Below are 16,537 nucleotides of genomic sequence, written 5' to 3'. Positions count from 1 at the left end.
CCTGGTTTTCTCCCAGTGAACATGCACTAGAGCAGAAAGGACACTTGAAAAGAAACAGTTCAGTGTGATTCCTCTTTCTAACCTCGTATACAGCACTCAAGTCCCTGAAGAAAGTTTTGGCTCCATCGAGCAAGGCCTCATTTTCTGGACACACCACGATATAGGCGACATCCCGATGGCCCCCGTATGGGTCTAGCAACAGCCTCTCCCAGAAGGGCAGGGAGAACGGAGAGATTGTCAGGAAGTCCTTGTCATAACCCACTAGTAAAGTCGGGATGGGAAGAGGCTCAGGAGATTCCTCAGAGCCTTCAAAGAGAAGAAAACAAAGGAAAAATTATGTTAAAGTAACTGAAGTGCAGTCAGTGGGTTCTCTGATGTACCAGCAAGCGGGTCCTTGTACAGGAGCACTGAAATCACCCCTCCCTCGCCATGCCGAGGCTCCTGAAGTCCAGCCACAGAGTGGAAACGCCTCGAGGCTGCAGCACAACTGATGAACCACGTGCTCACACAGCCTGTTTTATTCTTGGGGAAAAAATATTTAATAAAGGAGAGGAAAGATTTATATTGCACTTCAGAAATGCCATAAACTCAGAGCTCAGTCGGCCAGAGCAGAGAGGGCTGATCCAAGCGTCAGTTAAACCTTCCTAGAAAGTCGTAGTAAAACATCTCTCAGTATCCACTGTAGGTACATGTATTGCCTTTCCCTGGGCTTAATCCCGTGGTTTTACTTGGTCATAATCATAACCACATCTCACCAGCTCCTATTCAATCAAAAGTAATAACATGAATACATAAAACCAGGATTTTACAGTTGTGCATCGACCTCCACAGGGCTGTGCAAAAGCACTGAGCACAATCCTTAGGCCAACTGATCCCCAGGTATGTAATGCCAAGCAACGTTGTTATAGTTCCACAAGGGGCTTCCTGCTCCTCTACACACCAAGTGCTTGAGAACACTTGCTGTTACAGCCAAGAGGATTTCCATGCAGTGTAACAGGGGATCTCCCAGAAGCTGTGGCCATGAGAAGAAATACTGTTGAAAACTGCAAGCAACAATGCACCCCTTAGCTTCTGCAGAATAGGCTCCAGTTTTGGTAACCTTCACTGAATGTTGTGTCACAGGCTCTGCTGCTTCCCACATGGCAACTTCGGCTTTATTCCCTGGTAAAAACTGGCAATGCTGGAAAAATTACTAACACAGAAGTGCTCCTTGTGAAGCACAGTGGCTTCAGACAGGACCTGTGGTCAGCCCAACTTGTGCCAGCCTCAGAGGAAAGCAGCAATGTATCAAATACCAAGAGTAAAACTAAGTGTAAGGGAGCTGAAGGAAACACCCATCCTCTGAGCCAGACTGCACTGGCTGAGGCTGAAATACAGGTTTCAGTGTCAGACACTAATTTGCAATGTGCACATTCAAAATCTGTTTGACAATCTGTATTTGCCAGAAGTATCACAGCCAGGAGACACTGAAAGTTCTTAAGAGCCTGGGAAACCTTGGAACAAGCAAATCTTTGTGGAGAGGGCACCCCCCACTTTCTGCAGACCTGTACAGCTCAGGAAGCCCCTCTTCCCCATCATGATTTGGTACCACTTTAAAGCCTCCTGTGCTCGTGTTATTTACACAGCAGCTAGCTTCAGTGCAAGCCAAACTGCAGATTCTGACAGGGAGCGTTATCCTCACCCAGCATTTCTGAACTCTGTAGAGATTCATCAGTCTGAAAGGGTAAAACCTCCACTGTGGTATTCGAGCATATGCTTCAAAAGCCCTTTAAGGCATTTTAAAGCTCTGTGAACAGCCTCCCTCCAAAACATAAGGTGATATGAAGAGCCCATTTGTTCTGAGGTTATGTCCAGAAGAAAGGGCGAGTTTCTAGACATCAATGCCTTCATTTGAACTGGCACACACCACAACACACATACCATAGGTTCCTCGTCCTGCCATCTTATGGAATTGCTGCCAGGTGAGTGGTCCCTGCACGTGCTGGATGTTCTCCCAGGTCCTTCCCGTCCGTTTCTTCTGGATGGCATCCTGGAGAAAGGGCTGCAGCGACAGCAGCATGCGCACCACGTCCTGGGAGGAGAGCATGCTGATATCCAGCACTGCAAACGACAAAGGAGCAGCAATCACTTTCAGTGAGCAACAGCAAGAATTATTGTGAGGTGGCAACAGTTTTGGGTTTATTGTTCCTTCATATTGTTCTTCACAACACCCATAAACTCTGTACAACCTGTAATCAGCTTCACGGTGTTTACTGTGCTGCCTTGTGAAAACTTTCCTGACATAAAGCCGTCATCACAGCCCTTTTCACACGCCTGTCAAAGGTGTCCAGCTCAGTTCATAAAAGTCAGAGCATCTCCAGCACAATGACCAGGTAACCTTTGATCTTCTTGACCTTTGTGACACTTTCACACTGAGCATTTCTTTTCTGCTGACTGCTTACACCCTCCTCCAAAACAGAGGGGCCATAACTCTGCCTTCCCCTCAATACTTGAATTGGGTTTTTCAGCTCACCTTTGGATTTGTGAACTTCTGAACTCCTCACAACTCAGAAAAAGCCTAAGGAAAGCTGGAGTATTCTCTGTTTTGGATGTGATCTGTAAAGCTGTCAGAGATCTGCTTCATCCCTAGAGTATTTTTATGCATGCCATTTCCCATGTAAAGACTAAGTGGCTCATGGCTGGTGAGTTTCAAACAAATTTAGAGCAGACACACACAAATTCAAAGACAAGCCCAATCTGTCTGAGACATACCATTGCTGTGAGGCCAAGAATGTACAGTGGCGCTTCTTACTAGGGCTTCATCCACCTTTCCACCAGTGGGGTTGTCCACGTACTGCCTGCCTTGCTCAAGGGCGTTGAAGCATTCCACCCAGGAGTCGTTGCTGTCTGCCTGCAGCCTGTCGTAACTCCAGTTCATGCAGGGGAGGGTCTGGCGGTTGTTGGAGGACATGTAATCCAAGCAGCTCAGAGACGTGAAAGGCTGCGTGTGCTGGTTCTGCAGCAGGAGCAGGAGGCTCATCGGAGGTTCCTGGGCCCTTCTAGCTCCTTCTCCCATCTGAGAGATCAAGTTGCTCTGACATATCATCAGTCGCCTCTCTGCAGCTTGGCCAATGTCTGAGGTCTTGCCGAAAATATCCAGCTCGTCCTCGATGAAGAGCCCGGAGTTGTAACCCAGCTTGCGGTTCATGATGGCGCTGAAGCCGCAGGTGCAGCGGTACTGATCCTCGTTCGACGAGTCTGGGATGTACAACCCAACGTCTGCGCCTTTGATATTCATGTTACAGGCGCAGATGCAACAGCTGTCGAAGTTACGGTCTTTGAAGATGTTCAACACCGAGTCTGAGAGGATCAAGGTGACGTAGAGGCTGTGGGCCTCCGGGATGGGCTGGATGGTGCCCGGCTCCACGGAGTTGAGCGGCCGCGTGGTGGAAGGGGTGGAAGCGGGCGAACCCTGATCTGTGCTGTCGTACTTTACAGATCCTTGGCCGCTCGCGGTCCCCCCGCCTCGAGGAGTCCTGGGGGTCCTGGGGGTGCGTGGGGTAGGGACAGAGAAGCGAGGAGTTGCTGGTGAGGGCAGAACCCCGGCCCCGCTGTTGCTGGCGGGAGCGGCGCTGTTTAGAGTCACTGGCGTGTTCATCTGAGGAGTGTTCATCTGAAGATAGTCTTGGTCGGCCAAACTCCCAACACTAGGCACATTGCTGCAAGAAAGAAACGGAGGACAGAGTCAGATGCCATCACAAACTGGGTGGGTGTGAAGACTGATTCTGTCAAAACCTGTCTTTAAATACAAGGGCACAGCGGAAACTGGGAGGATTGGTTGTAACTGTGGTGAAGAAAGAACACACACCCTGCTCGTCACCTTTCACTGGTGTCTCTCAGCTAAACTTGCAATTCTCGTCGTGAAGACTGTTGTTTCTTATCAGTCTAATAAAAAGGAACCTTCTCAGGCATTTAGCCCTCTTAAAAACCATTCCCACAGCCTAAAACTCAAACCCTCTTGAGAAGAATCTCCAGATGAATCAGCAAGTTACGATTTTAGGGCATTTGTAACTGCTTCAGGGAACAGAGAATTGTAGCTGCTGTTTTAAACACACTTCTCTGTACAGAGACACACAGCAGTGGAGAGGGAGAAAATATTTCAGAGGCAGGGGAATCTTACTTTATTCCAGAAACCATCACTTGAAACAGCCATCAGAAGTCACACCTGGACCACTTACAACATAGCCTCATGGCAGATACTATACATGCAGAAGGAAACGCTCAGGACTGCACAGTCTAAGGCACAGTGTGACACGTTCCACTACAAACTTTCAATCCAGTAAAGCCAAGAACCACATTTTTGGGTCATCTCCTTTCAGGATTGGTTTTTATTACTCTGGCTGTGTCATTTAAAGTGACCACAGGACAGTCTGTAGACTCCCACGAGATCTATCCTTTTTGGCACGACTCGTATCAAGAAACAGGGAATCTGGGGCCAATCAAAAGAACCAAGATCTTAACTTTTCTCTTTCCAAATTGCTAATAAGCTGCTCACTTTTCCTGAGATGTGTTTGTTACACAGGGCAAGGAAAACCTGTGAGAACACAACGAGCTTCTTGATAAAGGGGGGGACATGTTTGTGTTCTTCATGCTCGCCTGTTCTTGCTGTGTATCTTGTGTGTCATTCAAGAGCAGCTCTATTTTAATGCTCATACCATGAGTGGCATGGAAAGGGAAATAGTGAAGACCTTATTCCTTAGAATCATTTTATTACCTTGAACTGCTGTATGTCCAACTTGGAGCAAGAGAGGGGGAAAAAAAAAGATATGAACAAAGGTTTGAAGGAGTTCTGAAGCTGAAGCACATTGAATGCCTCAGACTAATAAGAAAAGGTGACCTAGAAACCTTGATTGGCAATCAGCACTCTGTCGGAAGCCTGCAGCAATAATCTTGACTCTAATTGGATTATATTGAAAATGAAAGGGCTTCTTTTCCCCAACAAATACCTGAAATTAATAACCAGCTCAGGCCTGGTGAATCTGTTACTATTAGGACAAAACCTGAGAATTAAATTGCTCCCTTGGCACTACCAAGGGTTTACAATTTCTCTTGTTTGCAATTCTTTTGAGACCACTAAAGGAGCCTTTGGAGCTGGGAAGGGACTGATGTAAAGGATTTACAGGCTGATTGAAAGATACAGGCTACTTCCCCTAGAAATGAATAGAGTGCAGCAGGAGACCTTTGTGCTGCTATTATGCCTTTTGAGGAAGTTTTATGAAATTTGATGGTGCAGATTCCTGATGGCTTTCCAAATCTCCAGCAATGAGTGTTTTGCATAAACATTACCAACTCCTGACAGTAAGGAATACACACTTTTACATTTAATAGCAGTCTTTGTTTATAGGTCACAGCACTCTCATCTGTTGTCACCTTTTCTTTTAGTGTTTAAAAAGAGGAGGGGAGCAAACGTCCCATCAGCATTTGTCTGATTGGCAGCTCTGTATGTGACCTGTTCAGGTTAAAGCAGAACACAGAGGTGCTAATGTGAGGGCACAGAGCAGAGAGCTGTCACAGGCCTATCCAGAAGGCAAAGAGCCCTCAGAAGGCAAACTGCTCAGGAGAGATCCCAAACTGAAAGCACAAACTGAACACACAGGTACAAACACAAAGGGAGCCTGACGGTAGGCTAGAGAACTGGACACTCAAGTGAGAGGACGGAGATGGAAGAGGTAAAGTGCATTAATTCTGCTCCCTAATGTTTCTGGTTTATGTTGAATTACACTATTTTCCTGTATCAGAAATTGCAATAAATTCAAGTACCACTTGTTCTGTGCTTTTAAAAGCCCTCAGAGTGCAGTGGGCACATACTGTAACACCAGCAATTTCCAACAGCTGCTTTCCATTCAAATGTTCCCGCTATCAGAACAGTTTTTGACCTCAAACAACGATGAATCTAAAAGGTTAAAGTCCATGTGTGGTTCTGTTGCACAATAAAGCACTGCTAATAGATGCAAACATTGTCATTAACAAGCCACTTTATGTGTGAGCATGACAAACTACTTTCCTACCAGACTTTACTTACTTGTAGCCATCTCTAATGAAAGTGGCTGCAGGCGGCAAAGGAAGTTGTTCAATTTTAGGAGGAACAGCCCAAGAAGGCCTGAAAACGCAGGCATCTGGTATCTTCAGAGGTAGGAGGCACTGGCTTGGCAGTATCTTCAGCGGAGCAAACACGGAGGAGCCCACAAAAGGTTGAAATGATGGAACTTTGTGCACGTACGAGAAATCCTGTAACATCCAAGTGACATTGTTCACGGTAACGTGGGTAGAAGGTTGCTCTTTAGATATCTATTGTTAATTAAAACCTATTGTACTGTTCAAACACTCTACAACTGCTTTTTTTTCCAGCATTAAGTGTATTTACTACAAAACATTCCTGAGCAGTTCCTTCGAGGAAACTCAGCTGAGGCTCCTTGTTATACTGGGACACTACACAGCCTTAATGTCAGTAGATTTCACAGTCAGATCAGACTCATTTAAGACATGCTATGCCTGGAAAGTGAGCAGTGTGCTATGGAATTTTCATGCTACCTAACTTTAAGCACTTAATTTAGGCACTTAAAAGATTGATCTTTGCAAGACTTCTATAATGACAATGGAGAGAGAGGCTGAGTCAGTCAAGAGCCCGAGGTCAGCCTCCCTGAATAACCCCCACGTTGGGGATCAATATAAGCCAAGTTATAAGAGTGGACACTTTACACATGCCAGACATTAAACATAAATGTAGCATTAGATAGGAATAGATAAACAATCAGGTAAACATAATATTGACTAGAAATACAAATGAAGCCCAGTCAAACAGGACTTTCATTGCCTATATGTTTGTTTGCAGAGAATGGTGACAAGAACTTCAGCCAGAGTTTCTAGAGGCATTCCAAGTTTCTTTCAGAAGAAAAGAGCTAGTCCTCCTGAGGCACTACTGCAAAGTAAAAGCCATTATTAACACAGTAACAGCATTTCTTCCCTTGCACCTCATAAAGCATTGAGAGATGAGAAATGTGTGGATTACTATCTTCAGCTGCTGAATACTCAGCACAAGATATCTACTTCCATGTTCTCAAAATGATTAGCAATGGGTTTAGGTGTTTGTTTCCCCCACAGGTGTATATGAGCAGGTGTGACACACTTAAAAGCAAATCTGTGCTGTTGGAAATGTCATCAGGCAGAATTAAAAAGATGTATTTTAATACTCCTAAAATGGTTGTGAGGGAGATAAAAATATCTTCAGTATTAATGACACCCTAAAATCTGTTCCCACTCAAAACCTTGCAGCTCAACCAATTTCAGTACTGATTACCTTCCCAGCCCAAATGATCCTGCTCTGAAGCAGTTTACTGCACAAACAGAAAAAAAGAACCAGCAAGGTCTGTAGCAAAGCAAAGTCTCACAAACAACTTCTTTCCAACTTCTGTAACGGTACAAAGATTGGTAGATACACAAAATGCACGAGGTAAATGGGCAGCTGAACTTCAGCAAAGCCTCTAAGATGATGCCTTTTCTCAGCATGCCTTCAGGCTACAAAGTGAGGAGAGAAGGAAGAAGAGATCTCGCAGTAACAAAGCAGTCTAGCTTTCCAAGTGGTTCCTGCCTTCAGGAGGGGCTGGCTAACCCACTCCCCTACACTTTTGCAAAGTCTCTCTCAATGAGCTGTTTGTAAAAGCTCTCTACAGCTCAGCCTCTTCACAGGACTCAGTTTAATTTGCAGCCCTGGGAGCTGGTAACTCCTGACTAGACACACTTCATTGTAATATGGAGATGCAACCACCTGTCTCACTCCCTCCCAGGGACAGGGATTTCCTCCTGTCTCAAGGACAAAACTCAACTCTCCTATTGAGAAAGTCACCCTGTGGCTTGCCCTGCTTCAGCTATACTGTTACTGCCATGCAGGAAAATGTTCTACTTCATAGCTAAATCATTTATACTCAGATACATTCATGTACCAGTATTCTCATGTGGATACACAGCCACTCCATGTCCACACAACTGCAACTGCTGCACGTTCTGTGTATAGCTCTCAGCAATGCAGATGCTTACAAATAAGCCTTCAAGTTAATTCCAGCATTCACAGGAGCACAAAACGAGATGGGAAGGAGGTGGTGCTGGGGAGAGAAAAGGCTGCTGAAATAGAAGGAGCAGCCTGTGGCAGATTAGGGACAGGGTGGGTCTGAAGGAGAAGAACCATGCTATAAAATCAAGGCTTTAGGACTGTCAGGAAGACAGAGTTATAGTGTGTATCTCCCTTTTTATTACCTGTGTACAAATGAGCTTGCTGCAGCACAAGGTGATGGCAATTTCTACAAGGAAAAGTGTTTTTTAAAATAATAATACCCCCTTCCCCCAGATAAATGCATGGAAACATGACAACAATAACTTCTGACACAGGTGACAACAACTGGCCCCAAGAGTCAAGTAATGCAGAATACACACAAGCAGGCAGAATGGTTTTATCCTACCTCTGAACCTGGGCTAAGGATGGAACAATGAAATACAAATCAATGTAGACTAGGTGCTTATGTTCAATCCTTTTATGTGATGCTATGGAAAAATGGATACATCTTGATATGTAAAGTTTGGGGAGGTGAGTACTAGTACCCAGCAGCAGAGTCCCCGTTGACAAATGGTTCTTTACTCAGATATACTACAGGACTCAAGATAGGAGGAACTATGTGACATTACCTGACCTGTGTTATACAGAAAGTCAGATAAGAATGGTCCCATCTGGCCTTAAAACTTGTGAAGTAACATCAGCTGAAGAAGAAACAGAGCAAGTTCAACCCCTGGGCTTTCTCAGAGCTTTTCAACCCTAACCAAAAAAGGCAACATTTCAGAGAGAAAAAGGCAGCCTTTCTACATGCATGACTTTATCCCAGCTGCATCCCCAGAGACTGGCAGCAAGGAGTGGCTGCACATAAAGGTGCTACAGAAAGCTATCCAAAGAAAGAAATCATTTAACAGATATTTAGTCACAGTATGATGGGTTTGTCCATACACATCTGTTCTTTCATTAGGCAGAGGGCTCATTTCACACACAAAACTCCTTGTTTCCTGAACACACCCAAAACCATTACAAACATAAAGTTACAACATCAAAAACAGCTAAAATCAGGGAAACCATTTAAAAGGTCTTTTACTAGAGGAGAGTTATTCTTCCCCAAGTAAAGCCTGATATGTAGTTTCTGTGGATCCAGGTCACATTTGTCACAGCAGTTACACACACACTACGCTGCACGTGGCTTGTTTATCAAAATCCACAGAAGACACAGATGAGACTATAAAAGTATCATGTCTTTGGCATGTTACCTTAATTTCTTCAGGTTTAGGGCTACCTAATCCATCTTCCACCTCCATCTTAAACTCAGCAAGCTGTGTTGGAACCATGTTGACCATTGGACTTTCCAGCATTCCCAAGGTTGTCACGGTCTCTGAGCTTATTCCATCTTTGTAACTCATTACTGGGGAGAAGGCAGGGTGTTGTTCTAGAGAAGGTGGTGTTGGGAACATCCTTTGGAGATCTGCCACAGCTAAATATGATGAAATAATGCACTGTTAATCACTAAAATACAAATTCTCAAGGAGATCCAATAAACCTGAAGAGACTGACTCAACATCAGCCCTTACTTCATCAGTTAAAACCTAGCAAAGATCCCACAGGCTTACTAGGGTCCTGACACCTGTATAAATCTAGATGGAAAGTTAAGTCCTAGGGATAAATCCCAAAAATTCCTAGGGACACTTTGTTCAGCAACAACAACAAGCTGGTAAATACACAAATTCTACATCAGCAAAACAAAACTGTAATACAAGGGATTAATTGACATCAATGCAAATTTCACCCAGCAACTGCTCCTGAGAGGATACACAGCAACTTCTTCCCTTTTTTAGGGCTGATACTGATCTCTAAAACAGTTGGCTTTTGGACTTAGCTGCATTTTCCCACTGACATACAGTCATTGTAGTCTCACTTGCTCCATGGTGACATAACTCCTGAGGAGAGGACAGGCTACTGTTGCTAACACAAACACAGGCCATGTTGCTTAAGAATCAGACTGCCAGGCATTGGAAAAGTGACAAGCATCACAGGAAGCCACCAAACCCTAAGTTTGCATTAAGTCAGAAAAATCTCCACATGCCTTCTCAGGAAATGAGCATTAACATAACCATCCACGAGATCTTTTTCTTCTTTAAGGAAAACAAACCCAACCCCCAACAGAAAGGCTTTACAAAGTGTAACACAAACAAAATACCCAATAATCAGAAGCAAGTCTTGTGGTTTTTCTCCCCACCTACATTCTTTTTCCTTCCAGCTACCAGCTTCCATATTTATTGTGCTTAAAATTCAGACTATATGCTATTTTTTCCTGACTTGAACTAGGACAGATATTCCCTGGAGACAAGCATCACTCTGGTGAATTCATTGTTCAAATACTCGAATTAGAGAAGAGCAGATTCCCACAGGCATCTCCTCTTAAATGCTACTTCTGACAGACTAAATGCCCAATTACATTTGCTTCCCTATACCTGCATCTGGCTCAAGCTGGCAGGACAGAAGGACATACTTGTCAGCTGGATTCCTGACTGGTAAACACTGCACTGTGGAAATGCAAACTGGTGAAACATAGTACTCCCCCCAAAAAGTAATTGAAAGAGACAGAAATAAGTGATGGAATTAAAACTCTACGTAGTATACAGATACATACACTAACTGTCTGTTTGTGTAGGATGTTGCAGCCTCAAGGTGTGTCTCCACTTAACAGAGCCAGTCTACCCAATTCTTTAGGCAAAGGCAACCAACTCAAACAGGTGAAGTTCTGTCAAAATGGAGTTATGCTGGTAAAACAGCCAAAGCTGAGCCCAAAGTCTTTCACAACCTGGAGCAGTAAATAGTGGGCTATCAATAATTCCCACTCAGGTTGTGGGCTTGGTTTTGAGGTGGGTTTTGTTTCCATTCTTTGGATTCAAAAGACCTTTGTCCTGGCCTGATATAGGTTGAATTACTGTTGAAAACAGCTTCAGTAGAATGGAAAGATCTATTTTGCACCCAACGTTGGTACGAAACATAATCTTGAGTATGCCAGCTGGATTAGCTACTGCCACTGTTTTGCAACAAAGAGAAGTGTGCTTTAGAAACTGGAGAAAGAGGGGGCAGGAAAGAAGGTTCAAAAGAAATGTGGTCAGTAGGACTTCACTATGATGTACAAGGCACCTCAGTTCCCTGCAGATACCGTTACTCCTCGACAGCTGGTGTCAAGAGGACAGCCACAAAACACAAGTGGAGTGTATCTATCTAACTTATTTGATACAGCCCTAGAGTATATCATTTCTCACACTCAAGCTCACTCCAGTTAGCACCATTCTGCACTGCAGATTCATAAAAAAGTTTAATTACAAAAAGTCCCCCAACCCTACAGCAACAGGCTGACTGCCATCATTCATTTTCATGTGTGTCATGCTTGAAAAAGCTTTGCATATTTTAAAAAGCTATGGATCAACTAAATCTGTCAAAATCCAATCTCTGTGTACTTCAGACTTCCACATTTGAGTAAATCAGCATGGCTTTTATGGGTCCATAAAACTCTGACTCATCTCCTTCAGGAGGTTTTTTTTTCTTCTGCTCAATTTGTTCTCATTACCAGCTGAAGTTAATGAGAAGGCATTAAAGAATGATTTGGAGACTTGATTTCTGCTTACAGCAGCCACAGAAATCAAACATTCCTCCTCTGCATCACTCATTTGTCATTCAAACTTTGATTGGTCAGTGTGACAGAAAAAAATCTCCCCTTCCTCCTCTCACAGACACACACACACACAGACACATTTCTCTTTCACCTCAAGAGAAATGCCACCTATATAAAGAGAATCACAGAGTCACTTAGGAGGAAAGGACCCTCAACATCAGAGTCCAGCTGTTAGCCCAGCACTGCCATGGCCACCACTAACCCACAGCCCCCAGCTCCTCAGCCTTGCAGCATCTCCAGGGATGGGACACCACCACCTCCCTGGGCAGCCTGTGCCACAGCCTGACAACCTCTTCAGTGAAGAAATTCTTCCAAGTATCCAGTCTAAACCTCTGCTGGTGCAATTTCAGGCTGTTCTCTCTTGTCCTGTCAATTGTTACTTGGGAGAAGAGACTGATTTCCACTACAGCCTCATTTGTGGTGCAAGAAATGCAAGGGAATTAAGGTCATCATTCCCATTAGTTGCTGCCACAGTCTTTATTAAAAAGGCCTATTGCTATAATCTGCATTTTATACATTTCCAGTGTATTAGATTTAGTTGTAAGTGTAAGCCTTCCTCATACGTGTGTGGCACCTGCACAAGTGTAAAAGGTCTTGAGGGAGATTTTAATCATGCTTTTCCCACATCTGGATTAAACCCTCACGGTGATTTTAGTCTGACTTTGTCAAATGCTGAATGCAAGTTTATTCCAAGACAGGATCCACCATAGTGGCCAATTGTAAGTCACAGCTTTAGATTCTCTGACTTCTTTAAAAAAGAGGAATGATTTATACATAGAGGGGTATGGCACTAGTGTAAGTGACTAACTGAGATGAAATACTGAATGGAGAGTAGAAGTGACAGCTTCTAAATAAAGATTTGTAACAGATACCTCCCATACTTCCTATTTAAGACAATAAAGTCAGAAGAGGAGCGTCTCAAATCTCAGTGGGCACATTAAAAGCACATGTCTATATTCCCATCCTCTGTTGTCATTAAAATCTGCTCATCCCCCTTTAATATTGGCATCTGGTAACTGCAGAATAATATCAGCACACTACTTCTTAATCCTGAAGAAGTGATGTTCTAAGCTTCCTACAGAAGGCAGTGTGGTAGCTACAAGGAGATTTTACCTGGCCACAAAGTGGCAATGGTTTGTTGCTACTTACTTGGTGGGTAAGGTACTGCTGTTCTACCATCCTTCCCCACAGGGCGTTCCTCAGAGCCTACCGTGGGCAGTTTTGATGAGCGAAGAGCTGGTGATACAGCCTGAAAGCAAAACAACCACACACCATACTAAAAACCACACAAAATAGATTCATAAGCTGTTAACAGTTCTGAAACTCTCTCAGTGCCATTTCTCAAGGCAGAAGTCTACTTTCCCAGCCTCCCCTCTGCTCCCCCCGAGGAGTCTGGATTCCTTTCTCCTCTCTTTCAACACTAAACCAAAACAAATCCCTCTGACAGATTTGCCTGTCTATACATGTGCCCCCAGCCCTAGATACACAGATAGAAGCATGTGCATCTATACAGAGGAAGATTACACTGAAATCACAGTGGCTGCTCTACTCACTCCCACATTTGGACTACCCTAAGATAATAATGAGAGTATGACACTGGGAGTAAGACAGCTCAACACAGACACGTTTTAAAGGCAGGAAGCACGTTAGGTCTGTCCAGGCCAACACAAAAAGGCCATTTCAAATGCTGACAGACTATTCCTCTGGCAGACTGACCACAACAGCTCAAGAGCAGTTTGTGTGGAATCACAGAACAGGGAGTAGAGGTAAATAAACTGATGCACTTGAAAAGTACTGCCAGGAATCAGATGTTAGACTTTTGAATAGTCTTATCCATGAATGAGTGTAGGATCACCTTCTGCATCATTATGGATAGATTAGATTAAGCTTAAAAATAGTCGTTATTCAACTGTTTGCTTTTCTACATGTCTTGGGTTTTTTTTCCCCTGGTAACTGGTGTCAATCTGCTTTTCCTTTTGTATTTCCTAATATTCAGCAACTATTCCTCTTTGCACCAAAATCAACTGATGGTAGAAATTGAAAGAAACACACTTCAGAGGATGACTGAAGTAAGGTTACATTTATTTTCCCTAGTGCAGCTTCTCAGACAAGGTAAAAGAACAAGTCACCAGTTAATGAAACCAGGATCTTTTCCATAACTCTCAAGCAAAACCAAAACACTGGCAGAAGCTAAGGACACAAAACTAGATGCAATGCATCCATAAAGCAACCACACTGTGTGACCTATGGAAGCACTCTCAATAGCCTGTCTATGCAATGACTGAGGCAACGAGTCAGCTGGATGCAGGTTCCCCTCATGACTGACAAACTGTCAGACAACACAAGCTGACTTGATGTCATCTAAGTGATCTACTCATATTCCTGAATTATACACAGTCATTATTTCTCTCTGTGATGGGTCTCCTTGCTAGCAATTCTTCCTAGTTAAATTCTTCCAAGTCTGCCTACATGGAAACTCTCTCTCCTATCTATTAGAGGTGATTGCCTCCCACTAGGATTCCATCCTCCTCCCCCTGTTTTTAGCCAAAGTTTAAGTTTACAGAACACTTGAGTCCCACAAAGACTTACACCAAGCTCATCTTCATCTGAATTATCAAAGATATTATCCAGATCATGAAGTGATGGAGCCAGATCTGTCACCTGTGTGAGGCTACCAGAGCCCACTCGGCCTGCAGCATTGTCTTGTCGGGTGTCTGTCAAACACAGACAAAATCAACATGAAAGATGGTAGCAAAGTTAACAAACACAAAATGGCCTTTTCCAATGTTACTCTTCACATGAGACAAGCAAAAAGTACTGAGACTCCTTTTCTATGATGTAGCCTACAAACAGCTTTCAAGTCAAGTTTCAAGTAAGCACCAAAGGTCAGTCAGGAAGGAACGAAGGTAGCTACTGCTCAACTTTAATAGTCTTTTACAAAGCAATAAATGATGTTATTATAAGAAGGACAAGCAGAACCAAGGGTTTTCCATCTCAGGAGCTGCCTATAGTTCTCACATTACAGTAACATGTTCAGTATGTGTTTTTTTCCTTTCAGGTTTTTTTGCTTTGCAGAGCCAATTAAAAAGCTTTTACTCACCAGTCTTAGGAGCAGAACTGAAAATGGACATGGCATCTTTTCCATCAGGAACTGGTGCAGAATGACCCGTTGTGGGGATTTCCTTGGTGCCAATTCCATCTTCTGGCTATACAAAAAATACAAGAGTCTGTAATGGATATTCATTTAAGCTATGCAAGGACAACTGTTTTCCTATGTCATGTCAAACACAGGGCTCTGGATCAAATGCTTTGAGGAAGAAAACAAAAAAGAGAAAAGACAGTTGTCTGCTGTTTATCAGGAAAAACATGAAGTAACACTGTGTATGATTTACAAACAACTCCATACACATCAGTTCACTTTAACAGCCACTACAGAGAATTTGCCACCTCAGTTTCTCATCTTCTAGACTTTGAAGGATGGTGGCTACTCATACAACAACAGAGTGAGCAGCCAGACAATAAACCAGCTCCATAATGGATAATGATCACACATACAGGTGATGGCCAAAGAATGGTGATCAAACTGTTTTCTTTCCCATAAGGAAGAACACTCTGAGGAGATGCTCAAAGCAATACAGCACTCCTGCCACACATCCTCTCAGCAGAAGGCTACACTAATTTGGGCTGGAGAGATCTGAGCTTTGCAGTGAGGTGAGATGTCAAGCTGAAGCAAGGAAGGAAAAAAATATATGAAGCCCAGTAAATTCTTTCACCTCTGCAAGTGAATACAAGGCTCACACTGTTTTATTTCTTAGCTTAAACCTGGAATCTGCTGCTGGTCAAGATCTATAAATAGAATATTCCTTGCAGCAGCGTTTCCATATACAAACAGGTTCCAAGAGATGCCAGCAAACAGCAGATCAAAAGTGCCACAATGAAATGAAGTATTTTTCCTGGGAGTCAGTGCAGGATGGAAAAACATCATCTCTGTGATTGTGATGTGTGGAACAGGCTTGTGTCTTCCCGAGAGCTCTGGAGCAAACACCGTGTACAGCAGCACAAGTCCAACGGGAACACTAAAGACTCAGGATTTACATCTTACCTTCATCTTTTTCAAAGGATCTTTCTCTGCCCCAAGTTTGCACTTTTTATTGCCAGTGAAGCTGTACTTTATGTCACCATCTTCAAAAGTGTAAGGATCACTAGCATCTCCCAAGCCTTCTCCAGGCTGTTGTATTAGAGGCAAGGAGTCAAGATAGTTCAGTGTTTGCACTGGTTTCTGCTCTTCCAGAATTTTAAACCGTTTATTAGGTTGTGCTAAGAGCCTGAAGGTAAAAACAAACAAGCAAAACAAAAGCCATCATGAAACAAAACAAACATACTTTTTATAGCAAAAAAACCCAACAGTCCTTCAGGTGTGTAGCTGTCCCACACAAACACAGCCCGTGTCTGGCTCCATCCTCCTTGATCTTGCAGAAATGGGTTTTTTCCTCAGAGGATGCATTTGCCTACATTTAGTAGTAAAACATCTCCTTACATCCATCTCATAAGTCCATAAATCAAAACTCTGTGAAGCACAGCTCATCTTTTCAGCCCAACAAGCTCCATTGTAATTACCAAAATCAGTGCTGCAACTCTCCAACTCTTCCTCCACTCGAGTTTATACATTTTCACTACCTGCTCTCTTTGGTACATTCTTTCCACTGCACTGCAAGAATGCAGAAGTAGTTTTTAGGCATAAAATTAATCTCACATCTCATGGC

The 16,537-nt window shown here is 43.5% G+C and overlaps 1 protein-coding gene across 1 annotated transcript in view; it reads right to left on the bottom strand.

Moving 5' to 3' along the window:
* Positions 1 to 16,537, bottom strand: part of MED13L (mediator complex subunit 13L) — a 187,007-nt gene that overhangs the window by 24,586 nt on the left and 145,884 nt on the right. Inside the window, exons 11-19 of the mRNA XM_062009731.1 lie at positions 15,877 to 16,099; positions 14,875 to 14,980; positions 14,364 to 14,488; positions 12,924 to 13,023; positions 9,340 to 9,560; positions 6,062 to 6,267; positions 2,752 to 3,698; positions 1,921 to 2,100; positions 83 to 306 (exon numbers count right to left, since the gene is read on the bottom strand). Coding sequence (XP_061865715.1) covers positions 83 to 306; positions 1,921 to 2,100; positions 2,752 to 3,698; positions 6,062 to 6,267; positions 9,340 to 9,560; positions 12,924 to 13,023; positions 14,364 to 14,488; positions 14,875 to 14,980; positions 15,877 to 16,099 — 2,332 coding nt within the window. The remainder of the gene's footprint in view (positions 1 to 82; positions 307 to 1,920; positions 2,101 to 2,751; positions 3,699 to 6,061; positions 6,268 to 9,339; positions 9,561 to 12,923; positions 13,024 to 14,363; positions 14,489 to 14,874; positions 14,981 to 15,876; positions 16,100 to 16,537) is intronic.

This window comes from Colius striatus, chromosome 17 (assembly GCF_028858725.1).
Source record: "Colius striatus isolate bColStr4 chromosome 17, bColStr4.1.hap1, whole genome shotgun sequence".
In the NCBI taxonomy this organism is placed as follows: Eukaryota; Metazoa; Chordata; class Aves; order Coliiformes; family Coliidae; genus Colius; species Colius striatus.
The sequence above is the reverse complement of the archived record's forward strand: the minus strand, read 5'-3'. Positions and strand labels throughout refer to the sequence as shown.